Source organism: Astatotilapia calliptera, chromosome 14, assembly GCF_900246225.1.
Source record: "Astatotilapia calliptera chromosome 14, fAstCal1.2, whole genome shotgun sequence".
Lineage (NCBI taxonomy): Eukaryota > Metazoa > Chordata > Actinopteri > Cichliformes > Cichlidae > Astatotilapia > Astatotilapia calliptera.
In genome coordinates this window covers 34,271,475-34,297,745 of record NC_039315.1, presented here as the reverse complement: position 1 = coordinate 34,297,745, position 26,271 = coordinate 34,271,475, and the positions used below count along the sequence as shown (strand labels likewise).

At 41.2% G+C, this 26,271-nt stretch overlaps 1 protein-coding gene across 1 annotated transcript in view; it reads right to left on the bottom strand.

Annotated features, from left to right (window-relative positions):
* The window catches only part of heatr5a (HEAT repeat containing 5a), a 52,108-nt gene that overhangs the window by 4,668 nt on the left and 21,169 nt on the right, over positions 1-26,271 (bottom strand). The window contains exons 13-37 of the mRNA XM_026191683.1: positions 25,893-25,992; positions 25,670-25,779; positions 16,545-16,714; positions 16,279-16,442; positions 15,703-15,808; positions 13,757-13,947; positions 12,817-12,976; positions 11,811-12,000; positions 11,552-11,721; positions 8,050-8,194; positions 7,494-7,676; positions 6,910-7,149; positions 6,652-6,830; positions 6,394-6,462; positions 6,080-6,259; positions 5,417-5,651; positions 5,149-5,253; positions 4,918-5,052; positions 4,260-4,387; positions 3,713-3,860; positions 2,651-2,824; positions 2,287-2,388; positions 1,935-2,018; positions 1,335-1,511; positions 885-1,036 (exon numbers count right to left, since the gene is read on the bottom strand). Coding sequence (XP_026047468.1) covers positions 885-1,036; positions 1,335-1,511; positions 1,935-2,018; positions 2,287-2,388; positions 2,651-2,824; positions 3,713-3,860; positions 4,260-4,387; positions 4,918-5,052; positions 5,149-5,253; positions 5,417-5,651; positions 6,080-6,259; positions 6,394-6,462; positions 6,652-6,830; positions 6,910-7,149; positions 7,494-7,676; positions 8,050-8,194; positions 11,552-11,721; positions 11,811-12,000; positions 12,817-12,976; positions 13,757-13,947; positions 15,703-15,808; positions 16,279-16,442; positions 16,545-16,714; positions 25,670-25,779; positions 25,893-25,992 — 3,797 coding nt within the window. The remainder of the gene's footprint in view (positions 1-884; positions 1,037-1,334; positions 1,512-1,934; positions 2,019-2,286; positions 2,389-2,650; positions 2,825-3,712; positions 3,861-4,259; positions 4,388-4,917; positions 5,053-5,148; positions 5,254-5,416; positions 5,652-6,079; positions 6,260-6,393; positions 6,463-6,651; positions 6,831-6,909; positions 7,150-7,493; positions 7,677-8,049; positions 8,195-11,551; positions 11,722-11,810; positions 12,001-12,816; positions 12,977-13,756; positions 13,948-15,702; positions 15,809-16,278; positions 16,443-16,544; positions 16,715-25,669; positions 25,780-25,892; positions 25,993-26,271) is intronic.

Here is a 26,271-nt window from a genome sequence, read left to right as displayed (position 1 = left end):
GCTGTCCAGTGGACTGGATGGAGTTTTTGCTGGGCCAATTGTGGTCCCCGGGCCTTGTGTTTGACACCACTGGGGCGATCGTAGCTCAAGAGTTGGCAGCTCGAATTGTAATTGGAAGGTTGCCGGTTCGACCCCCGGCTCCGACAGTCTCGGTCGTTGTGTCCTTGGGCAAGACACTTCACGTTTCCTACTGGTGGTGGTCAGAGGGCCCGGTGGCGCCAGTGTCCGGCAGCCTCGCCTCTGTCAGTGCGCCCCAGGGTGGCTGTGGCTACAATGTAGCTGCCATCACCTGTGTGTGAATGTGTGTGTGAATGGGTGGATGACTGGATGTGTAAAGCGCTTTGGGGTCCTTAGGGACTAGTAAAGCGCTATATAAATACAGGCCATTTACCATTTACCACTGGTCTAGTTAATGGCAACAGGAATATGTGGCGGAAAAACACTTTGAGGCACAAACTGTATATGAAAGATGGTCATTGCCACACTGTATACATTGTTCCTTTTAAAGAAAACAAACAAAAAGCACTGATTGTCAAAACACAAGGTTGAAATGACTGAAACTGCAGAATGCTGCATGCTCAGTTCATAATGATTTCTCTGTCACAAGTTGTTAGTAAATGAGCAAACCCTACTTTATGCTACTCTCCGAGTCTGAAACAGACCCGAATTAACTTCACGGTGTATTCAGTAAAACTTGAAATTAGTGACTGAGCTCACAAAGTCAACAGGAAAGTGTTTACTAAGGTTAACAGCAAAGGCGCCGAGGGCTGTTTTTATATAGACCTCTATACTACCTGAGGTCTTGCAGACACTCTCTGGCTTTTAGAATGTCCATCTTCTAAGAGAGGTCATGGTCAGAATATAGCCTAACTATCAGATATTACCAGAGGGTCTTTGGAGTCTATGCTGGTGGTGAAGCGCTGCAGACAGAGCTTGTGCAGAGGCTCAATGGTACAGACATCAGGACCAGCAGATAGCAGGAAGACGGTCAGAGCGGTGAGGAGGCTGACCTTGTCTACAACACAGCTGGAAGGCCCTGAAATTACACAAAGAAACAATTTCAGGCATTCTCTTCAGTGTTTGGTAGTTTAGCATTTTTCTGCCAGTGGCTGTAATTTTTAATCAGTCAGTGTGGAGTCTACAGTTCTCTCCATCACCTCTCTGGCCATAGGGAGTACTGCTAATGAGGACTTTATTATTAGCACAGAAATACCTTACAGCTTTATTGCATAGTGCCTGTAGGTATATGGGTGGCAAATTGAAGATTTTTTAGAAGCACTTGCTAAAACTACAGAGAGCTGCACGTTTGTAAGTTACATTCACACTGTACGTACCACTGTCCCAAAATGTTAGAAGTGTATTTAGAGCTGATTGCAGCAGCAGGTTCCAGGATCCTCGACATTTCTCTTGTCGGCTCATGGGTGAAGTCAAGACGGACTTCAGAGCCTGAATAGCCGCCTGGATGACCACACTCAGACAAGCCCCACCTGCCGATTCAACTGCTGAAGCACCTGTAAGCAAGTTTAACATCATCATTGATATCAAACATGATCACTGAGTGGACAAAATACTTATACATTTTACTGAAGTCCATTTCTAAACTTGCAGAAACACAATTTATTGTTATTTTCAGCTCTGACGGTTTGGCTTTGAAGGAGAGAAGATGTGCTTATTTAAAAACTGAATGAGATGCTGTTAACGTCCACCCGATTAATCCTGACTCTTTTAGTTTTGTTTTTGGTAAATGTCACTTTTATGTATTTATGTCACTTTTATGTGACAATGTCAGTTTAATTATTTACTTTATGTGTATAAAATGCTCTTGGTATAGACGTTTTTACTTTGTTACTTCACAGTTAGTATAACACCCACCTTAGCCACATTAATAACATAAATTATTTATGGACATTACAGTCTAAATTATTTGTCTTAACCTGTTTGCGCGCTGGGCTGGTGGACCAACTCTCTCAGGACTCCCAGCAGCAAGTAGAGGACAGTGGGGAGAATGGACACACTGCCTACAAAGAGGACAGACAGCCATCAAACCAACAACAGACCAATAAAAGGAGATGCATCGCATGTGTGTCCATTTGCATAGATATTTGGCTAGACAAACTGAAGGATTATGGGTATGCAACCTATGCAGATGTGCTCTCCTCCAAAAAACCAACACACAGCCCAGAGCCCTTCAGTAGTAAGTAGCTAAAACTCAAGGGCTCTAATACAACCATGCCAGTCCCTTTATTGTTGTGTTAGCATGAGAAAATGGGTGATTCATGCTCTCACCTTCAGGAGAGCAGATGGACGGCAGCTCAGAAAGCACACAAAGAGCTGATGCTACCAGACGACAGTCGCTGTCTGTCAGAGTCCACGCTGAGCCTCCAGGACCTAAATGCACACCCCAAAAATACTGATAGGTTTATATGTGCAGACGCTTTTATCCGCAAGAATGAAGGAATGCTATTTTGGAATTTTTTTTAAAAAAATTTGTTTTTGACAGTAGCTACAAAAATCTTTGTCTTGTGCTTGTCTAGCCAATCATACACCACTGACAGAGAGTATCTGAAATTAAGTTCCCTTGAGTCCTTCCATTTATTTATTTCTTCTCCCTCTCTGCAGCAGCCCTCCCTGTTCCCATCCATCTCCTTACCAATTGGACTAGTTCCAGCCAGTTTGGGGCTCAGCTGTGGGATTTTCCGGACCAGTACACAGAGGCAGAGCTCCAGAGCACCAAAAACCAGTGAGTGACCAGGAACCAAACCACCAGTGTCTCGCCCCTCCCCAAACTCTGGAAGTGTTTCCTTCTCTGCTGCGCCATCATCCACTAAGAAACATTAAAGTTGAATAGTATGAAAGGAGCATTTAAATTATTCTGTTTGGCAACAATCTAGATAGGTTCAGACATATACAAACTGGATCTAAAAATTACAGATTACAATTATTAGAACTGTTGAGACCTGATGAGAAAGATTCAATGTAGCTGGAAGTTCCAGAAAAAGATAAAAAGTGAAGCTTGCGTTACGATTTTGTTGAGATCAGAAAGGAATTTTTGCCGTCTGGTTGTAAAAATGGTTTATTGCTTCCCTTGGTTGAGAAGCTGGTTTTACTCCTCTAAGAGGATTTATTGAACACAAAAGAAATGATACATAAACGAGTGAGGTATCTCACTATTGGAAGCACTTTCTGGCTTGACCACTACTACTATATCTTACTAAGACAGACCAATCATTTCAAGGACACGGGATCCCCTGATCCCCTTTATAACAGCCCCTGAACAAGACCAGGCATTCTCTGTGTGTTTCTTCCACATCCCAAGGAGGGCATCGCTTATTTTAAAGAGAAAACAGAGTGATATATCTCCCCTGTGCAAAGACAGTGACTTTGGCTGGCTGTGGAGCAGACAAGCTAGCTCTACCATCCAGTGCCTGCTGGGCCAGTAAAGAGCAATCAAAATTAGAGACTGGTGCTGGTGTCAGTTCCATGTAATTTATATGTGCGAGACAGACTATTTAAAAGTAGTCAGGGGACCCTGTGTCCTTGAAGTAACTGATCTAACTTACATAGATGTGGTAGTAGTAGAGTCGGTGTGGTTAGTCACACCAGAAAGCGCTTCCCGTACTGAGATACCACGTGAGGTTTCAAAAAGAAGAAGCAGAATAATCTTTTTAGAATCAGAATACTTTATTAATCCCTAAGGAAATTTTGTGTTTACCTTCAGCACTGTGGCGTTTCTCCCTGATGTGCTCATGAGCAGCAGCTACAATTCGCTGCAATAAATCCAACACAGCGAGCTGAACTGATACAGACTCTCTGGTCACCATGAGTCTGTGGAGGACGCTGAGTAGCTCCACGCTCAGAGCCTAAACAGACAAAGAAAGTCAGCACTCGACCAATGCAGTTTATTATTAGGAGTTAAATGAGCTTTGAATGACCCTTTCTAGGTGAGCGCATGCAGAGTGAAGCAGTAAACCATGCAACACAGAGAGAGATGACAGCCATTAATATTAATTGAGGTTTTAGGTTTTTGTTGTGCCAGCTAAAAAAAACAAAACAACAACTATTATTTACACTACCCTATATTGCATTTAACTGTACAGAAGAGTCATAACTTCACGTCATTATTCACTGGGAAATAAATACCGCACATATAGAATTGCCAGTCAAATTCAAACCTGTACAATTTAGTTTGGATTCTAGTGTCGAAAGGCTAATGTTTCAAATCGTGTTTACTGTGAAAACTAGTAAAAGCTGTGCCTCACCTGGTCATTTCCAATCTTTGCTCGGGGCCACGAAACTTCCAGCAGCACCTGCAGAGCTCTCAGACAGGAGGTGATGGTCTCCATCTGGTCCTCTGAATGTGGAGAACAGAGAAACTCCACGCTGATCCCTGAATGCGAGACCAACATGATTGGAGTGAAACTATGGAACAGTCTGAATATGGAATTAAAGCAATGTCCAAACATAAAACTGTTCAAAAAGAGTTATAAAAATATGATCTTCTCGATCTATAAAGAAAAGGAAAATATTTAAATTAAGTGAATGTCTCTATTTAAAAACAAACAAACAAAAAATTCATGATGTGATATTATAGTATATCAGAAATCTGTTCACTATTTTTATTACAAATTATATCAGTAAGGAAGCTGACTAAATATTCACTGATAATTTATGGCAAAGGGGTGGGATTAAATAAGTGTATACTTCTTCCCACTCCCTTTCAACATGTAAATTAATCAGAATGTTTTTTTGTATGTAATTTGTATAGTATTTTTTTTCTCTCTTATTTCTTTTCTAAATGTACTTGTATATTGTTCACATGTTGAAGTAAATTACCAATCAATCAATCAAAGTCAATACAATAGGACAGAATTTAATACATAAACACATTTTACTCAGCAGTTATAACCAGTTTGTTACCAAGTATGAGGTGCAATCTGTCAGTATTAATGTCTTCCGGACTCTTTGCTCCACCCACAGAGCTTCTGTTTCCCATGGAGGTAGGTGTTGCTGGTCTAGATAGGTTAGCAGGCGCTTCATCTGACATCACGAAACCTGCACACACACGTAAAGTAACAGATACTTTTACATGTATCTGCTTATTGCAATGAAAGAACAGCGGTATTAAGAGTGAGAAGGAGGAATACTAACCTGTGCTGTGGAGCCAGAGGGAGGTGGCATGGAGGATGGGAGCCCAGGACGATGTGTAATGACGTCTTGCTTGGCTGACAGTCTCTGCTGTGTAGAAGGAACCTCCTGCATGAGAAAGAGGGAGAGGAAAAAAATAAAGAAACACCATATCTCTCAAAATAAAATTATCTAATCACAGCTGTGGTCCGGATTACTTTATTAGGGGAGAAAAGCTATCTATACCTGGCCCTATATGAAAAAAAGAAATCAAAACAAGTTTATATCCCACCTGTTGCAGGTAGCTGTGATGAGTACTCCTGTGGGAGGGTCAGTAGTGCATAGTCCTGTAGTGCTGCCAGCCATAGACGGCTCAGTGTCGATAGCTCTGATTGGACCAACTTCAGAAGGCCCGCCCCTCCTGACTCAGAGCCTGAGCTGTCACTGGCCAGAGAGGAGACCGATGGGTCAGCTGGTCTATGAGAGCTTTCTTTTTGTTTGCTCCTCTGAACAGCTACAATGTAAACCTGACAGAAATGAAGAAAACCACAGAAAATTGCAGCAATAATTTAATTTATTTTCTGCAGAAATATTTACGATTGATACACAATACTCATTATCTAGATAATATCTTGCCAAAAACAAGATGTTGGAGACATTTGGTGCTTAGGGCTGTTATTAAAAACACTATCAAGTCATTCTGCCTAACACGCAACAAGTTGTTATCAGGAGAATATTGAGGTAAGTGCTATTCGAAACATTATCCCGAGCTGTATCATCAAGAATATTTTAGACACACGAATGGACGTTTGGATTCAAGTCTTTGCGCTACTATTGCTGCAGAAAAAAGCAAAACAAAAAGAGAAGTATTTTTTTCTGCAATAAAACATTTCAATAATGATGTAAGATGACGAGAAGATTCAAAAACGAACGACTAAAAAGGGTAAATACTCACCTCAGCCCAGGCTTTGAGAACAGCCAGTGTCTCCATGGCAGCAGCAGCCTCATTGTACAGCTGGCTTGACGCTTCCCTTCCACTCTGGACCTTAGCCAATGAGGAGACAAGGAGCTGGTGGACACGTCGCAGGTCACGGAGGTCACTGACTACACCACTAGCGATCCATGCACTACACACCTGTAGAGGAAAAGGCAGCATTAAAGGTAATACTTTACATCTCTGTTCATTAGCTGACGACCTGCAGGGCAGACAGAATGACCCGAGCAGCGCAGCAGTGAGGATTATGAAAATGATTACTGACAACTGTTCACCTGGCAGGCTTTGGCAGTAATGTCAGGAGGAGCATCAGCGGTGAAGGCGGGTCTGAGAGCAGCTCCAACCTGCAAACACATACAAATTAAAATACTACAGGACTCTGACACAGCAGATTCTGTAGCATCTTTTCAAATAGAAAAAAAGTCAGGATTTTCAGGAGCCCGTTTACCCCTGTGTAATGTCACCTCTTCTTTTAGTAACTTGCTGTTGATGGCAACTAAAATCAACAGTTCAGATGAGTTACTGATCCTTACATTAGCCTGGTACTGCTCCAGGATCACATGACCAGGAAACTCTGGTTCTGGAATGGCTGAGAACTGTCTGATGATAACCAGGAGTGTTTGGAGCCCTGCTAGTCGCAGCTCATCACTGTGATCTGTTGATGCCATAAACGCCATGCGTACCAGGTCGCCAAGATGGAGGACCAGGAAATCTGAGAGAAACGGGTGAGAGATCAACGATGTCTGAGACATCCAGAAACATAAACCGAGCAAATCCCTGTGAGGTCTTACCAGTGGAGTCATGCAGGCGTCGTTCCTGAGCAAGAGGCATGTCAAAGTGAGCTGGGTCGGCAGTCTCGCACTGTGCTATGATGCGACACACACACTCCATGGCGAAACAACGTGTGGCTGAGCGCAGCGCTGTGAATGGGCCACCAGACTCAGACCGGGCTCTGAAGGCAGAGGAGTCATCATCTTTGCCAGGGTCTGCGTCTTCATCCTCCTGTTTCGACTCCAATGGGGCACGACCATCTTTAACACAGATTTTTAACGTCACAGACGCTATCAGTGACCCATTAACTCATAATCACCAGGTATTATCTTAATCCTCAGTAGTTTTCAAACAAACTGCCAGCTTTTTTCCATTCTACACATTCAAAGCAATCATCAATGAAATATTTCTTTTTCAGCTGACCCCTCCCTCCTTTTTTCTGACAGAACCCAGATTCCATAAAATAAAATTCTGTCCTTTAAAAAAATATCTTATTCTTTATATAATTTAAGCCCTTTAACTTTTAGTCTGAAAACAGAAATGTAAACTTGAGCTTTTGGGTACTCAAAGAAACAGCTACAGGCTGCCAACCTCCTGAGCCCACCTGTAGTTGCAGACAGGACATCTTTGCAGAGCTTCAGCCAGTGGGCCAGTTTGCTGCTGGTGGCACTCGCTGCCATCATATGAACCAGAGTCTCTTGAATGTCCTTCCTCAGACTGAAGTCTGACTCCTGGTCCAGCAGAATGAACAGAGCACCTTCGAGACCGACCTCTTTTATAGTGACATCTGCTCAGACAGATCGAAAGGATTAGGTGAGCAAAGATGTAGAAGAGAGGTGCGCTGCAATAAACTGCTCATATGCTACAAACAGAAGCAAGTAACTGTGTGTAAGTGAAATTTAATGATAAAACAAAATCAAGCAAATTTCACTGCACAAAGAGAGCTTCACAAGCAATGAAACACACATCAATAAAAACGTGAGATCAACAGAAGTCAGACAACAACAGTGAGCTGAAGGGCCAGAGAATAAAGTTCATTTATTATCAATCCAAACAAAAAAAAATGGACTGCTAACACTAACAAACTGAAAAATGCAGTCCTGTTAAAAAAGAAGGCTGATAATCATCATAGTTTCCATAAAATGTCTGTTTCTTCTCACCAAGTTGTGTGTTGTCTCGTCTTGGGAGCTCTTTGACCAGAGCAATGGCATGCTCAGAGACCTCCAGCGCTTCCCGCTGGACAAGCTGGCGCAAACACGCCACCACGGCCCGGCGCAAACATAGGAACGAGCTGCACAGGTTTGCCTGAAACACAAACACACAGTTCACACACATAACAACTCTACCTGACACTGTACTTTTTCATCAGGGGAAAGCATGCTGCTAAAGACAGTGTTTCATCCAGGAGTTGTTTCCACCAAATCTTCAAGGTCCGCAGCTGCGGACCTTAAAAACAGCCCATCAATATGGAACAGTATTCTCTCAAATAATAACGTTTACAAGTTCCTAAAACTGAGTTTGAGTGGAATACTTTGTTTTGTTTTTAAAAGTCTGGCTAACAGCACAAAAAACAAAACCGGTATATTTTTGGGTTTAATATTCACATTAAAAATTCTACAATTATAGAATATTGTGCTTTTAATCAAACTTTGTTGTATGAACAAACAAAAACAATCTACAAACTAATAGTAGCAACACTTTCTCCAGAGGAAACACTGTGGGGGATAAAAAAACAACGGAGGAACTTTTTGTCAGAACTGCACTTGAGGCTGTTAATGTGTTAGCTGAAAAGCAAACAAAGTGAGAGTAGATAGTAAATTAAGAATAAACACTCAAAGAATAAGAAAAAAAACTTAATTAATACTGTGAAACAGGGAAAAAGGTTAAAATTCTGCAAAACAGAAAACTGAGCTGACAGGATTCATTCCAACAGAATGGTGTGTTCATAAGTGACGAGGAGCTGTGTTAAAACAGAGTGTCAGTGACACAGTGACTCTGGGCGATACGGGCATCTTTTTTGAGATCACATTTAAAACTGTTATTTATAACAAATTTCTGAGCTAGCATACCCTGAAAAATACAACTGTAAAAGTAGTACAAATAGACACTATACAACTACTATACTACTGTGTTAACAGCCTGAGGTGTGTCTAAAAATCTCACTACGCCTTCCTAAGATATGTTCCAATACCTAGCTGATGTATAGATATTTCCACTAACAGTTAAGCAGATGGTGATGTTTGTGGAAAATCAATTTTGTGGTTCTTCCTGGATGCAAAAATGTCAGCTAAGGAAGAACAGCCAAGTCTGAAGCTGCTAATCAGGATCCTGATTAAACAAAGCCACAAAAGCAATCATTTTGTGCTTAAATAAAGAAATAATATAAAAATAATCTAAAATCTTTCCTATCTGTCTAAGTTCTCAGGATATTTATTGTGAAAGGAACTTTGTGTGAAGAGTATTTTTATCGCCCAGACCAAGGTCACAGCAACAGAAAAGTCACAATGAAAAAAAAAAAAGAAAAAAAAGAGATTACAAAGCTAAAACTGAGAGACAGCAGCTGCGGACCTTGGGGGGGAAAAAAAAAAAGAACCTACCAATACGGAATAATCCAACAAGATCTCCTGTAAGACAGAATGATCAAAAACAACACACACTATAAATCTGGACGAACTCTAATTTCGACACAGCAGAGAAACATGGCAGGAAATGCAGTATGCAGAGATGAAATATGAATCCAGTCGAGTTTGGACAAGTTGTGTCTGTCAAACAGGAAGCATGATGATGTTTAACAACATTTTATCAAAACTGAACCCAACAACCCTATAACAGCCATGACCGTGTATAAAACCTTTTTGTACTCAATGTCCCTCTGCGATTAATAAAGTCTCTCTGATAGAATAGAATAGAGAACAGAATAGAATAATCCTTTAATTGTCCCACAAGGGGAAATTTGGTTGTAACAGCAGCAGAATGAAAAACACATATACAAACAAACAGTACACAGCACACATACACAACATACACATTTTTTTTACACATTTACTTGTTCCACTGGCAGATTTTTTCACTTAATACAAGATATTTTAGCTTAAAATAAGTGAAAAAATCTGCCAGTGGAACAAGTGAAAAATCTCTAGTTTTTCTCTAGTTTCAAGATTCACTGTCTTGAAACAAGTTCCTTTAGCTTACTGAAATGTTGCCCTGTAGCTGATTGTGTCTTATTTTAAGTGTAATGAGATAATTTTGACTAGAAATAAGACAAATATACTTGGTAAGATTTTGAGTTTTTGCAGTGAGGACATGAGGCTTGAGGCGAGAAGGAAGAGGAGGAGATGGAAATGATGCAGGAGAGAGTAGTGGTGGATGAGGCAGATGAAGAGAAGGAAATGATAATGCGAAATACAGTGGTGTAATTATTAAGTGGAAAAAAATCCTAACCTTAATGTTCCTGAGTGAAAAACTGATTGCCCTCTAAACCCAATAACTGGCTGGGCTACCCTGGAGCCAGCAAAAACTGCTATCAAGCCTTTGTGATAACTGGCTTCTAGAGCTGTGGAGGGATTTAGAGCCACTCATCTTTGCAGAACCACTGGAGGGTTTTCGAGCATAAACCCCCTTTTTTAAAGTCATGCCACAGCATCTCAATTGGATTCAGGTCAAGATTTTGAGTAGGCCAATCCAAAGTTGTCTTTTTGTTTTCCTTAAGCCATTCAGAGGCGGACTTGCTGATGTGTTTTGATTTCATTGTCCTGCTGAGAAACCCAAGTGTGCTTCAACTTGAAATCACTATTTCACACAGGGTAGATTTGGATTTTTTCCCCCTTAACAATAAACACCATTTAGAATCTGCGTTTCATGTTGACTTGTGTTATTTTTGACTAATATTTACATTTTTTGACGATCTGAAACATTTTAGTGTGACAAACATATAAAAAAAAGAGTTATTTGTGACTGAGGCTTTACAGAAGTAGAGTTTTAAGCTTTGGTGTTTACAATATCAATGAATAATCATAAGGTGAGGTTTAAAAAATATACCTTCTTTGCCAGAAAATGTGATAAATGTCAACTTTTTTGGTCCTTGTTTTCTTTTGTAAATACAAAAAAAGGTTTCTTGACCAGTGTTTCCCAACCACTATGTGCCGCGAGAAATGAGTAGGTACACCTAGGAAGATTATCTGGTTCCAACTGATTAGTACTCTAAATCACCAGCGTGAGTAATAGGCAGAACAATTACATTCTCTTCCACTAGAAACCAGTACAACTACCTGCTATAATTAAATAGAATGCCAACTGCCAGTAAAACAGTCATGCTGTGAGTGAGACAACGCGGCAAGTAATAGCAATAGATAAATATTTGAAAAGAATCTGACCTGGGTCCTGGAGAAAATCCTGACCCAGATGAAGGCCCTAGCATGAGTAGTGGCCAGAAGAAAGCAAAAAAGGTATCCTGGGGACAAACCAAAACCAATTCTGCTATGCCTGGTGCATAGGGAAAAATGATCAATATGCTTTTTGTGACCTTTTTGTTTGGTGGTGTGCCGTGTGATTTTTCTAATGTGAAATATGTGGCGTGGCTCCAAAAGGTTGGGAAACACGGTTCTAGTCAGCTTATAGAAAAGAAAAAGCTATAGAAAGCCATGCCTCCTCAGGTGTACTTACACAGAGTGCAGGTACAAGGCTGGTCAGGTTGACGTGTGGAGGTGAGAACATGTGCAGCTGTTGCAAACAGGAAATGGCCCTGGCCTGAACAAGACAGTCTGGACTGTCTTGCATCACTCCACATGCAACCAGACAGCTGGAGCGCAGACCAGACACTGCTGCGCCATTACCTGGAGTCAAAAACACAAATCACTTACACATCCCTAAAACATTCTCTAATTTTGAAACTGTCCTTGGGTATGACAAAGGGGTTCCATACCCTGCAGGTCTGGGCCCAAACAGGTGATCAGGCAATGCAGGCAGCGTCCTAGGCTGTAGTGCACCTCAGGGTGGGTGGGTGGAGTGGAGAGCAGCAGCCGGAGCACGAGAGTGAACGATGGTTCCGCATGGGTTCTATAAAGACCACCTGACAGGTCGACCACCAGAGAAAGACTGTAGAGAGACCAGGTCTGGACACAGAGATACACAAAAGGTATGACCAGCAAGAAGGGAAAAAAACCAAAAAAACCCCCAAAACAAAACAGAAACCTGGTCCAGTCTTAACTTTCTCACCTTAAATCCTTTATACCTTGAGACTTGAACAAATCAAACGAAGCACCCTTTGCAGAGCAGAAGGAATGCACATCAAGTTGCCTATTAGCCAACCCTTCTCCTGATTTAAGCAACAGTTGGGTGGGGCTTTTGTGCTCACACCTAGAGCTTAGACTTTAGCTTAGCTTGTTATTCTCCGATGTAAACGTGGTTCTTATATCTTTTACATTTGTACATATAGAGTCAAACATACAGATATTCCCCCACTTGTCCCTAAGCAAGTTGCAGATTATACCAGATACTGCACTTAAAGTGTACCTCTAATTCCAAGTCACTTAAAACAAAGTAATGACTTGCCAATCTCATAAACCAATATTTTCTTTACAGGAACATAAAGAACAAATCAAATGTTTAAAATGAGACATTTTACTATTTCATAATAAACATTTGATATTTCCTAACGTCTATTGTAAAAACAATGGGTTTATCAGATTTGCAAGTCATTGCATCTTGGTTTTATTTACACAGCCTGCCGACTTTTTCAGAATTGGGGTTTTAAGTGTTGCAGAAGTGTAAGCAGTAAAGAAATAGTGCAATTTAGCTTGAAGGTTCCTGTAATGTGGTTTGGTGGAGAACAGAAGCATAATGAAATAATTTATCAAATGTTTTTCTCAATTTTCTCATTCTGGTATACAGACAGATAGATTTAGAAGTGTGTAAGGGTAAGCGTGTACCTGGACCTCGGGTGAGGTGCTGTCCTGGCTCAAGGTGAACAGGACTCCCAGACAGGTGGACAGGTGTTGAGGTGAGCTGATTCCTCCAGTGTAGCGGTATAGCGCCCCCAGAGCCAGGGCATAGCCACTGCGTGATGCCGCATCTCGAGCAGTCTTCAGCCTGCAGACACGATCAACAAAGTCAGCTGTGATATTAACCAACATTATATTCATGAAAAACGTCCAACTCTATTTGTTCTAGTCTCCAGGGACTGCTTTTAATTCATTTAACACAGCCAATATCCAATGCTAGAGTATGAAAGAAAAACTACAGGTTTTGGTAAGGTACAGGTTAGTGGTCATTTAGTGGCCTATTCTGCTCTTGCATAATTTGAAAAAAAAAAAACCCCCAAACAAACAAAAAACATATTTACATTAAACAGGGTCGTACAGGAGATTAACTGAGGTGTTGCACATAGATAAACATTTACTATTGAAGACTGAAAATCATGCAATAAGATCAGTGAAGTCCAGGAACAAAAACGTGAAATTGGGACACTAAAATCCCACAGCTGCAGTTTTCTTTTTTTAAACGACAGACATCAACTGTCATCGTTTCCTGTCTTGAACACAGTGTGATATCTTTGGGTCCAGACTCATAGCCACAGCTATGTGAAATTTGTTTTGAACTATTTCTGGCTTATTATGCAACTTCTGTGTGTTTCAGTATATTTTTGTATCATGACCTACTTTGTTTATGCTGTTGCTCTTTTAAAGAGAGCACAGATCCAGATCAGTTTCCTGGACGTTTTTGCCTTTCCCCTGCATTCTGTGGCAAGAACTCCTAAAAGAACCAACTAACTAAAAAACTTGAATTTTGACTACTATAACTATTTTCATCAGTGGGATGAAGACAAGTGTAAGAAGTGGTACACAAAGCTATGATTTAACATCTGCCCACCTATCAAAGCAGAGCAGGGAGATAGAGACAGTGAACCCTGGATCTCCAACCACTTGAACCAGTCGGGCTAGACCTTCAGCAGCCAGGCAGCGTAGCAGAGGACTGGTGCTTTCCAGTGCCCCCAACAGGAGCGACAAGGCTGGGGGCCGGATCTCCTCAGGCCCCAGAGAGCCCCGATTGCTACCTTGATGCTGAGGAGAGGTTAGTTATGGTTATTTCGTGATAAAGTCATGAATTGTGAAAGGTTTATGTTTTTCAGAGACTGGAGCAAAGTTATGCTTAAAAAAAATTTGTGATGCACAATTACTTTTTTTTTTTTTTTTTTTTTTTGTAAATGGACATCTTGGTGATGTTAAAAAAAATGAGACTCCTAACAGTCTGTAAAGTAAGTATTGTCTCTCTAAATGTCACTCTCCAGCACGGGTGTCAAACTCCAGGCCTTGAGGGCAGGTTTTAGATGCGTCCTTGATCCCACGCAGCTGATTTAAATGGCTAAATTACCTCCTCAACATGTCTTGAAGTTCTCCAGAGGTCTGGTAATGAACTAATCCTTTGATTCGGGTGTGTTGACCCAGGGTGATATCTAAAACCTACAGGACACCGGCCCTCGAGGCCTGGAGTTTGACACCCCTGCTCTACAGTCTCTTGAATTTTCTACAAAGAGATGCTGTGACCCCTGTGGTTGGCCCTGAGAGCTTTGCCTCAATACCACTCTACCCTGTCTGTGTTGGCAGACCACTCCAGCTTGTGATCCAGTTGAACTCCCAGATACTTGTAAGGATGTGACTATTTCGACATCAGTCCCACCAATGCAGACAGGGTCGGGATCTGTTCCTGCCAAAGTCTACCACCAGCTCCTTTGTTTTGGCCACATTCAGCTGCAGGTGATTCACCTCACACCACCACCTCATGAAGCAATCAATCAGTCCTCTGTACTCCTCTTCCCATCCCATGTCCATACTTCCAATAATGTCTGTGTCGTCAGAGAATTTCTGGAGGAGACAGGTTTCTGTAATATGCTTTAAGTCGGCCGCATAGATGGTGACAAGGAAAGGGGACAGAACACTTACCTGGGGTGTTCCTATGTTGCTGTTCAGACTCTCAGACACAGTCTGTAAGATGATCAATGTCACTGCCATGTGGTTCATACAGGGCATTCCAGTTGATGGCTTCCAAAGCCCCACAAAGTGTCTCCCTAGCCCCCTGAGACCACCTCTTCACAGTTTTTACAGTCACTGACGTCCGCTGAACCACTGGCCTATATGCTGCTATGAGCAGTACAAGGTTGTGATCTGACCTGTCCAGTGGAGGGAGGGCAGTGGAGGTGTAGGCATCTCTGACAGTAGTAAAAAAATAGGTCCAGTGTTCTATTGTCTCTTGTGGTGCATTTTACAAACAAACATCTTGTTCTCAAGTTATCGCAATCACCGGATTCTTACAAAAACGTACTCTGACCCTAAGGGGGAATGCACTGAGATTTAAACTTGTCTGAGATTTTTAATAAATGTACCTTGTATTAATTTAAATTGATCAATTTAAAAATCCAAGGCGACTTCCTACTTGAGTTATCACATTCGCAAACTTAGGTGTCCACGCCACCTGCCTATCAACCTTTTAGAACTGAGCGGTAAAAAAATCAACAGTAATAGCAAACACAGTTAACCAGCTAACTACACAATATGCATCTTGGTCCTGAGAGTGGTATGCTGATCTCTTGGGTACTATACAATACACATGCGTATTGTATAGTGCACTATTACGGAGCATAGAAAGTGCAGTTTAGTGTGCATCTCATCACTGCCTTGCAAATGCAAGATTGCACATGAAGTGTAAGGATGAGCACAAAAGATTAAAAACAGAATAATGGCAACTGTTCACTTAAACATCAGGGTTTTCATTAATACCGGTTTTCTGGAAGATACACAGGGGTTACGCAGTTGCAGTACCTTGAGCAGACTGCAGAGGGCAGCACAAAGGTGAGTCTGGATAGTCTGCTGGCGTTGACCCTTTAGCTGGTTCACCGTTTCCACAAACTGCTCCAGTATCTTCACCCTGACACACAGGACTCATTATTCCACAGCTTTCTAAGCTTGGCTTAGAAAGCTTATCTATCTGGCAGAGCTGCACCAAACTGTAGCCCTAACTGAGAACAAAAACCTGCATCTCAGATTAGGACCGTGTCCTTCTAAAGAGTACAAACTTGTTGTAATGTTCAAAGAGAAAGCTGTGAGGGTTAAACTATTATAGCTCTCACCCCCTGGGGCAAGTTTTAGACATAACTGTATGTGTTCGTCACTGATGTAGTGGTGCTTATAATGCCAAGACTTTCTTCAAATATAAAGAAAGAAAATAAATAAGAATTGTAAAATGTGCAGAAGTGCTGCCTTTATTGAGGCAGCTTAAATTTTTTTGCTGTGGTTTGTTATTACAACAACATTAAGTATGCAAATGAACAGCTAAATAAATACACCATGTCCTTCTCGTGTCAGTCTGTGCTGGTTAGGCTGTCAGAGGTCGCTTACCTCTGAGCAGAGATTATGTGAGGGAACACGGCTCCAAAGAGATGGATGGAAGTGGTAGCCAGAGCGACAGGGGATGGAAGAGGAGCGGGAGCTTCGTAGCCCCTCTCACACAGACTGAAGGGGTCATTGTCCAATGATCCTCCTCCCACACTGCTACTGTGGAGCTGCAACATAAAAATAAAGCAGTCTTTCTGATTCTAATCCTCAGACTTGTCAAGTTTCTCCCCCTTTGAGCCATCACTGTTAAGAGCTGGGCTGAAGCTCACCTGTTCTTCGATGTATCTGTGGTCAGTGTCATGGAGGGCAGGGCCAGCCAGTGGTAGGTCGTCACAATGACAGAGGGGAGGCAGCAGAGAAAGCTCTGAACATGTCTGATTCAGGTTGTCCTGACCTGACACATCAGACACCAGCTGATTCATCACCAGCCCAAAACTCTCTGTAGTTGGAGAAGAAAACCGACTCACATCAACTACTGCTGCAATCTTTTTTTTTTTTTCTTTTTTTTTTTGGCCTGTCCCGTTTGGCTCTTTTGCCATCAGAATTGTTGTCTAAAGGCAAAGAAAGATGCCCAACGGATTTACTTTACCAAACTGACCATCCCAGCCTTGCCGTAATGGTCCATTTGATTCACCTTTTATTGTTTATTTTATTTTCACTTACTGAATACGGGACAGACTTGACTGGGGGAAAGAAGGGGAGAAAGAAAGAGGGAAAGAGAAACAGCTGAGAAGAGGGACGGGGGAGAAGGGCAAAAGACAAAAACCAACAGAACGGGCAGAGAAAAAAAAATGCATATATCAATCACCTGGGTCACCTGCTGAGAAAGAAAAAAGAAAGCAAGCAGAAGAGAACAAGAGTAATAGAATAAACAACATCACAATGATATATGGGAATATGACAGTAAATACTAAATGTTAAACATTATTGTGCAGCACATAAGATCAACAGAACACAGTGTGCTTTGAGGTAGGAGCCAAAAAGGGTGTAGTTTGTGGGTGTGATCACCCGTGTGTACACCTGTGAGCATGGACGCGCTTGTTTTTTGTTTTTTAAAAGGTTCCTTCATGTAATAATCTGCTAGAGGGTGTGGGGGGGCCACAGCCCCGTCCTCCAGGGCGTGAAGCAGGTGTGGAGGAGATCAAAACTCCAGACATCCAGAGGCCCCCAGAACACAAAAGACCAAGGAAGACCAACAGAGGGGCAGCTGCGCCACTGTCCCGGAAAGAGCTGAGGAGAGTCCCAGATGAGGGCTCACTCAGCAGCCGCGGAGCAGAAGCCAGGGGGAGTTGCAGTGACGCGCCCGTGAGCTCCGCCGGCAGCCAGCTGCGCCTGAGTGACCGAGCCCCAGGCCGAGAGGCCGGGGGCACCCCACCTCCAAAGTGGCCCGAGCGAGCCCCAGGCTCCAGGCCCCGATAAGCGGCCGCCAAGGAGTGAGCCGGTGTGTACCTGGACGCCCATCCCCGGACACAAAGAACCACCAACGCACCGATGTCTGAGGGGGTCCGCCACTGGCAGGGGAAGTGGTGGTAGGGGGAGATAGGCCTCCAAACCTTGGAGGGCCTGAGATGTCCCCAGAGAGGTGGCGCCTGACACCCAACCTGACATATAGACACAGACATACAGGCACACACAGATACAAACATCCATTCCCACCCTCATGCTCTCATATGCACTTACTCCACACTCAACCAACGTGGAGACAGACATAAAGAGACGTTGTACACACGATCACACTCCCCAAGCGTACTCTACAAACCGGGTCTAGGTGCCCCCGCCCCTGGAGGGGGGAACTGCACCCAGACCCAGGTGGTGTTTCCCTTTTCCCTGCGGTGGGGGGAGGCAGACCGCCCCGACTCCGCAGCAGCAGGTTGTCCTGACCTGACACATCAGACACCAGCTGATTCATCACCAGCCCAAAACTCTCTGTAGTTGGAGAAGAAAACCGACTCACATCAACTACTGCTGCAATCTTTAGCTACCCATTAGTGTCTACAGGAACTGTTAGATATTGAAGTTCTGCAGATATGTGAAGTGACAATAAACACTGGACAGTGTGTCTATAAACACTGTCCAGGTACTCTGTTTTCTCATTTTTGCCAAACTTTTACCTTCAGTAATCAGAGCTCAAAGGTTCAGCTTCAAAGTAAAAATTGCACCTTTGAAGGAAACCTCCATTTACAGTTCCAGAACACCAAAAAACAATATTCCTGAAGATATTCCTTCACCTTTACCAGATACATTCAGTGGGGCAATTTAGAATAATGCTGCAATGGCAAAAATGAGCAGATGTGAGTGGAACGTTATGTCGGTAATATAACAATATGCTGTTGTTGTTTTTAAGACACTACCAGCCAACTCATTTGAATTCTAACAATCCCTGTTCCCCAAAAAGTTGGGACATAAATAAAAACAGAATGTAATGATTTGCAATATTTTATTCACAACAGAACATAGAAAACGTATCAAATGTTTTAACTGTGAAAAGAAAAAAAAAACAACCCCAAAGTAATGTAACTTTGAATTTGATGACAGCAACATGTGTCAAAAAAAAAGTTGGAACAGTGTCACTGTGCCCAGTGATAAACCACTGGGGCATAAACATCTGGAAACGGATGAGACCAGCTGCTAGACTTTTGGGAGAAAAATGTTGCCCCCATTCTTGACTGACACAGGATTCTAACTGATCAATAGTCCCGAGTCCTGTTTATTATATTATTTATTTCAAAATGTTCCAGATGTTTATAACTGGTCAAACATCTGTACTACAGGCAGGCATCTCTTCAGACTCTGTGAATCTTTAAATATTATGAGCTTTATTATGCTGTAATCTTTTGCTACCCATCACTGTCTACAGGAGGTTATACAGATATGTGACCCAAGTTTTTGCAATTTTGCATCGAGGAACATTCCAATGAAATTATTCAAGATTTGTAGATTTCTCAGTTTAAACATTTGAAATGCTTTCTATTGCATCCTCTTTCTTTTTTTCTTTTTTTTTAAATTAACATTTTACAAAGTAGGGACTGTTTTCCAACATGGGATTGTGAGAGCAGAACAAATAAATGTGTCAAAGACAAGCAGATCAAAAGGAACAAATAATGTACTAACAAAAATAAGTAAGTAAGCACACTTTTTATGCTTGTGTTTCTCAGAGTTTAGGGTACATAAGTTACCATGAAAGAAGAATCTATATGTTTTTGATATACAGGTGAATCCTTAGGAGTTGCTCACAACTGGTCCTGAAGACGGTGACTCAGGTGGAAAGCTGGATGTATTCAGCTGGGAGTTGCGTTACTAAAAACTAATATGAACCTGAAATCTGTGTGTAATGGCTGAGCTATTGGATGTCTAGAACAACATAAATCACTTATTGGATTATGAACTGTCTGTCTGTTAACATATTTATCTGAACCTAATATTATGAAATTGAGAAAGTAAATGAAAAGATCTGCTGAAACTAGAAAAAGTTGCATTTCCTGCAAAAATGCAGTGTGAATGCCATGTAGTGGAGTCTGCTGAAAACAGCTGAAAAGCGGTGTAGAAGCAGAAGTGCTTGCTGAAGATGGCTGTATATGTGAAAGGATACACTGAAGAGTGTCAAGAAAACAGAGTGCATGCAAGAGGGGAAGATGTGTGGCAACCGTCACAGGTAGGATTCGAACGTTTGCCACCGGGTCTCACGGCAGCTGCTCAACCCACTGAGCCTAACGAGTTCTGGTCCCAAACAAAGATATGATGAGAGAAAAAATGTGCACTGTGGAGCAGAAGCTGAAATTTGCTGAAAGGAGGTGAAGAAGCAGAACTTTGTGCTGAAAACAAGTGAAAAAGCTGAAGTTTTAGCTGAAAAGGGGTAAAGGAGCTGAAATTTGTGCTGAAAAGAGGTGAAGAAGCTGACAATTCTGCTAAAAAGTGCAGAAGAGGCTGAAATTTGTGTTGAAAAGAGTTGAAAGTCTAAAATTTCTGCTGAAAAGAGCTTAAGAATCTTGGATTTGTGCTAAAAAGAGCTGAAAAAACTGAAAATTGTGCTGAAAAGAGTTAAAACAGTTGAACCGTTTACTGAAGAAAATGTTGCCATAAGCAGTATTTGAACCCGGCCCTCCTGCTCTGAGAACGGCAGCTTATCTCACTGAGCTAAGACATGGCTCAGCCCGGCAAGCTAAACTTGTGATCACACTGATAATGTGCTCCCTGTCAGCAAAAATCAGCCAAAAAAAAAAAAAAAAAAAAAAAAAAAAATGGCATAAAAGCTTAATATCTCGAAAAGTATAAAAGTTATGAGCACCAAAAGACATAGCAGGCATTAGCAGAAGGAGCAGAACAGTTTAAAGTTTGAATGGTGAAAATTGGCTGAAAACTGAGGGAGTAGTTAACCAGCAAAGGTCGGAGCAACTAGAATAAGGTAGAAGAATAAAGAACTAGAAAAAGTTGCATTTCCTGCGAAAATGCAGTGTAGTGGAATCTGAAAAGAGCAGAAGAAGGAGAACTATGTGCTAAAAACACTGTGTTGAAGCTGCACTCTGCTGAAAACTGCTTTATTTGAAAGGGTACACTGAAGAGTGTCAAGAAAGCAGGGAGAGTGAGAGGAGGGAAGATGTACGGGGAGGACCACAGGTAGGATTTGAAGCTGAGCCAAACTGGTTCTCAGGTGACTGAAAAGAGATGAAACTGAAAATTGTCTTGAAAAGAGGTGAAGATGCTGAAAATTCTGCTGAAAAGAGGTGAAGAAACAGAAAACTGTTCGGAAATGAGGTAAAGAAACTGAAAATGTTGCTGAAAACAGGTCAAGAAGCTAAAAATTCTGCTGAATAGACATGAATCAGCAGAATTTCTGCTGAAAAGAGGCGAAGAAGCTAAAATTTGTGTTGAAAAGAGTTAAAAAAGTTGAACTGTTTATTGAAATTTTTTTTGTCATAAGTGGGATTTGAACCCGGGTCTCCAGCTCTGAGAACGGCTGTTCATCTCACTGAGCTAAAACACAGCTCACCCTGGCGGGCAAAACCAGTGATCACACTTGTAATGTGGTCCATTGATTTTAATGGGCCAAAAAAAAAATGGCAAAAAAAAGCTTAATATCTCGAAAAGTATAACAGTTATGAGCACCAAAAGATATAGCAGGCATTAGCAGAAAGAAAGAAAGAAAGAAAGAAAGAACAGTTTAAAACTTGAATGGTGAAAATTGGCTGAAAACTGAGGGACTAGTTAAAGAAATTGGCAACTAGAATAAATTTTATTCTAGTTGAAAAATTGCATTTCCTGCAAAACAGACTGATGAGCAGTCAGAATTAGATCGCGGTGAGAGGCGAAAAATGCCGTTTTTTGGTGTTACAAAACGTTGTGTAACTCAGAACGTAGGTGGGATAGAGGCATAATTCTTGTACTGGGTGAATCAGCAGACTTTGGTGTACTTTCACTGCTCTTTGTACCTCCGTCGTGGAGATATGACGAGAGAAGAAACAGCTTCATTTTCAGAGTTAGAAAACTGAGAGAAGGACAGATTTCCGCCCCTCAAACAAACGTAATTCATGGCTCAACGGTAAGATAATTGTGAAAACTGCTTCCACTGTGAGTGTCAGCAGTGTCTGAAGATATATTGGCACAAGCCTCATGTCTTAACTTCGTTTCATTAAGGAGATATGACAATTTGAAAATCCCTCCCGTTACAGGATTTCAGCACTGAGTTTCACAACCTCCCCATAGACTTTGAATGGGGAATTTTCAGACCTTGTGTCACTTCGAGGCAAATTGTGAAAAAAACGTAACTCGCACGATAATGATAGTGACACTGTCTTAAAGCCAACAAAAATACCTACGTTTTGATGTATAATTTGTGTGGGTTCAGCGAACATTGAGTAAGCAACAGGAGTTTGTTCGTACATGAAGAAGGGATTCAGAGCTTAGAGTGCACGCACTCAAACTCTCAGTCCATAGCAACGATAACAACCCATGCAAATCCTCATAATTCATACAAAAGTAAAAAATTAATTTAAGGGAAACGGTAGAACTTATGGAAAAGCTGAATTAGACAATAGTAGCAGAAGGACAGGAGAATAGTTTAAAGGTGGAATGGTGGTTCTAGGTGAAAGTATGTGGAAGTAGTTAAGCTTCAAATAATGCCACTTAGAGCATTTTATGGGATGTCTGCCATTCACTTCAATGGGAGCAGAAACTGGATGAAAAAATTAATATAGCAAAAAATATAACAGTTATAACAACCAAAAGATATAGCTGGAAAGAGCAGAGCTGACAGAAACTGTAAAAATTTGAATGGTGATAATGGCATAAAAACTGGGGGACTAGTTAAGCGGCAAAAAACGTACGGAAGCAACTAGAAAAAGAAAAAGAAAGAACTAGAAAGATTTGCATTTCCTGCGAAAATGCAGTGTGGATGCTTTAAAGCTGAAGCTGTATGCAAAAACTAGCTGAAAAAGCTGAAAAGTTGCAGAAATTGTAAAAACTTTGCAGAAGCAAAGGAACTTTGCTAAAATGGAATAACTTAGCAGAACTGCAATATCTTAGAGGAAACATAATACTTGGCAGAAATACAATAGCATAGCAGAACTTAGCAGAAATATTGTAACTTCTCAAAAATACAAGAATTTAGGAGAAATAGTATAAGATAACAGAAAGAATATATTTAGCCAAAAATACTTAAGCATTACAGAAACACTATGATTTAGAAAAATAGTACAACAGAGCAGAAATACTGTGATTTACCAGAGACACTGTGATGAACTATGAATATTGTAATTTTAAATCAATACTATGTTTTAGCACAAATACTATAATTTGACAGAAATACTATATTTAGCACAAATCTTATAAAATAGCAGAAATAGTATGATTTAGCACAATAGTAATAACTTAAACAGAAAAATTGGAAAAGCAAAATGGACAGCTGAAAAAATGCTGAACATGCTGAGGGTCCCTCAAATATACTTGTTAAATGAAAAAAATTGGCAAAAAAATATATAACAGCCACACAATCACAAATATGGACACATATGGAAACACACATGCACAGAGAGAGACACACACAAGATCCAATTCAGTCAACCAGTCTAAATATATTGAATTTGAATCTTACAATGAGATCATCCCATAAAAAGGCTTCCTCCCCCTCTCTCTCTCCCCCTCTCTCTCTCCCCCTCCCCCTCTCTCTCTCACACACACACACACACACACACACACACACACACACAGAGAAGTGTAAGTTTCTAGCTCAGTCAAGCAGCCTTGGAGCTGCTGAATTTGAATCCACCAATCAGAGAGCCTGTGCACTTTTTCCCGCCAAAACAGGTGCATGCAGCACAGAGAGACACAGGATTTTTGCAGTCTATTTCTCATAATGACGACTCCCCTCAAACAAATGACCATAATTTCCTAACCGTAGGGGCTAGAACGGTCATTCTTACACCGTTTTGTTCAGAAGAGATGGGGGAATCTTAAAGTGTTGACAATTTATCATTAAAATATGAATTATTAAAGATAATTGACTTCTAATGCACCATAACTGAGTAGAGCAAAGCAAAAACTGCCTTGACTTGCCCTCAAACAACGCTTTCTAACTCTAAATCTATTTGGAGTATCAATATCATTCTTTCACCGTAAGAGACAGCAGGCTTTGGTGAACAATCATGGAAATTTTCAGGTCTCTGTGGAAATCCATTAAAAAGATATGACGAGAGAAAAAAGTGGTTCATTTCCAGAGTTTGAAATCTAAAGAAATCTGAGCGAAGGACGAATTTCCTACCCTCAAACAAGTCTAACTCATTTCAGAACGGTAATAGGTGAGAAAATAATTCTTGAATTGTGAGCGTCAGGAGTGTCTGAAGATATACTGGGACAAGCCTTATGTCTTAACTTTGCTTCGTTAAGGAGATATGACGATTCGAATATGCCTCTCATTACAGAAATCAAGCGGTGATTTTGAACAAGCTCTCCATTGACTTTCTATGGAGAGTTTTGCGACTTTGTGTTGGTCTGAGGAGATTTGCCAAAATTCTATAAATCCCACAACAATGATAGTGACATTTTCGGAAACCCAGCAAAAATACCTACGTTTTGATGTATAATTTGTGGAAGTTGAGTGAAGATTGAGCAAGTAGCAAGAAGTTGTTCGGACATGAAGAGAAGACTGCAAAACCTTCAGTGGCAGACTGGAAGCCAAGTGCATAGCAACCATAACAACGCATGTATTTTGTGAAAAATCACAATTTTGCAACTGAAAACTTTAAGAGGCATAAAGGTAAAACGGTAAAAGATTTGAAAAAGCTGAATCATACCTGAATAGCCCAATAATTTGAGAACATTTTAAAGTTTGAATGGTTGTTCTACGTGAAAATATGAGGAAGTAGTTAAGTTTCAGAAACAAGCAAATTTTAGCAGAATTGCAGAAGTTTCCCATTCATTTCAATGGGACAAATTAAGCTTAATATTTTAAAAAGTATAATAGTGAAAAATACCAAAAGACATAGCAGGAATTAGCAGAAATAGCAGAATATTTTAAAATTTGAACGGTGAAAATCGGCTGAAAATTGTGGAAGTAGTTAAGTGCCAAAAAGTGTACGGAAGTCCCAAGAGGAACTCAATAGTGTGGATGCTTAAAGCATCCACACAATAAAGAGAAACAGGATCCCAATAGTGTGAATGCCTGTGAGGCATTCACACTATTGGGATCCTGTTTCTCTTAATCAGGTCAGGTCCTTAGTGTGGCAATAAGGACCTGACCACATAGTTCATACTTTTGACACACTTTGTTCCCCAGTTGCTGCTTTTCCAATCCCAGGCTGCAGCTTTTCAGCTGCCAGCGACACATACACATCAACCCCCAGATCCCAGCACACTCCTTTGAACAGGGTAGGCCACAGCCTGCCACATACCCCCATCGCCCGATCTAGGCCGGGGAGTCGTCCAGCCTAGCCTACCCACCCCCAAACATCTGCGTCCCCAGCCCATGGACCAGCGGCAGGGATGAGTGGGACCAGGGGTCCAACCGCATCACCAATGTAACGGGAATGACGGACCCGACCACATACTTCACTGGTTTACACACTTTATTTCCCGGTTGCTGCTTTTCCAATCCTAGGCTGCAGTCTGCAGATGTGCCCAAGCCACACCCTGCCACAATTGGTTTTTAAACATCCACATAAAAATATATATAACTGAAATAATCAATATATTTTTTGTAGCTTTGTCTATAGGGTTATTCATGGATGCAAAAAAAGAAGAAAAATTGTGATAATAAAAGGCAGAAACAAGAGACTTTAATCAAAGGAAAGGAAAGAAGGCAATGAGATACAAAAAGAGGACAACAGGCAAAAAGATGCAAGTCAAAGGAAATGAAAAGAAGAAAGAAAATAAGTGCAAAACAGTATCAGAGGTGAAGCATTACCCTGGTAAGTTTGTGGATGCAGTAGAGCAAGCAGCTCATATACTCTCAGCCTGTAGACGATGGACCAGCTCTTAACTGAATTGCCATAAGACCTGAATAGAGCAGGCAACCTGGAGACATAAATAAATGGATACTAAGACTATATAACTGAAAATGACATTAAACAAATTTTTTAACATACATTTAAACAATTCTATACAAGTAAAACCAACGAGGCACTAACTTGGTAAGCAGAGCCACAGCACAGGTTAATGGTGTGAGTAGACGGCTGATGACTTCATCAGTCACAAGCTCTCTACAGTGCTGCAGCAGGTTCTTCATCGCTGTTCAGACACACAGTTGAGAGAAATTTTAACTTTCTTTCTTAATCACACACACACACACACACACACACACACACACACACACACACACACACCTACCTCTCTTATGGTGACATCTAATTGACATCTAATTGACATAATGCTTTCCCTAGCCCCTTACCTTAACACTAACAATGAAAAATGAATGCCTAACCCCTACCTAACCATAACCCAAATTTAACCCTGTCACTGAAACCACATTTGGAGTCTCAAAAATGCCTTTCAACTTGTGGAGACACA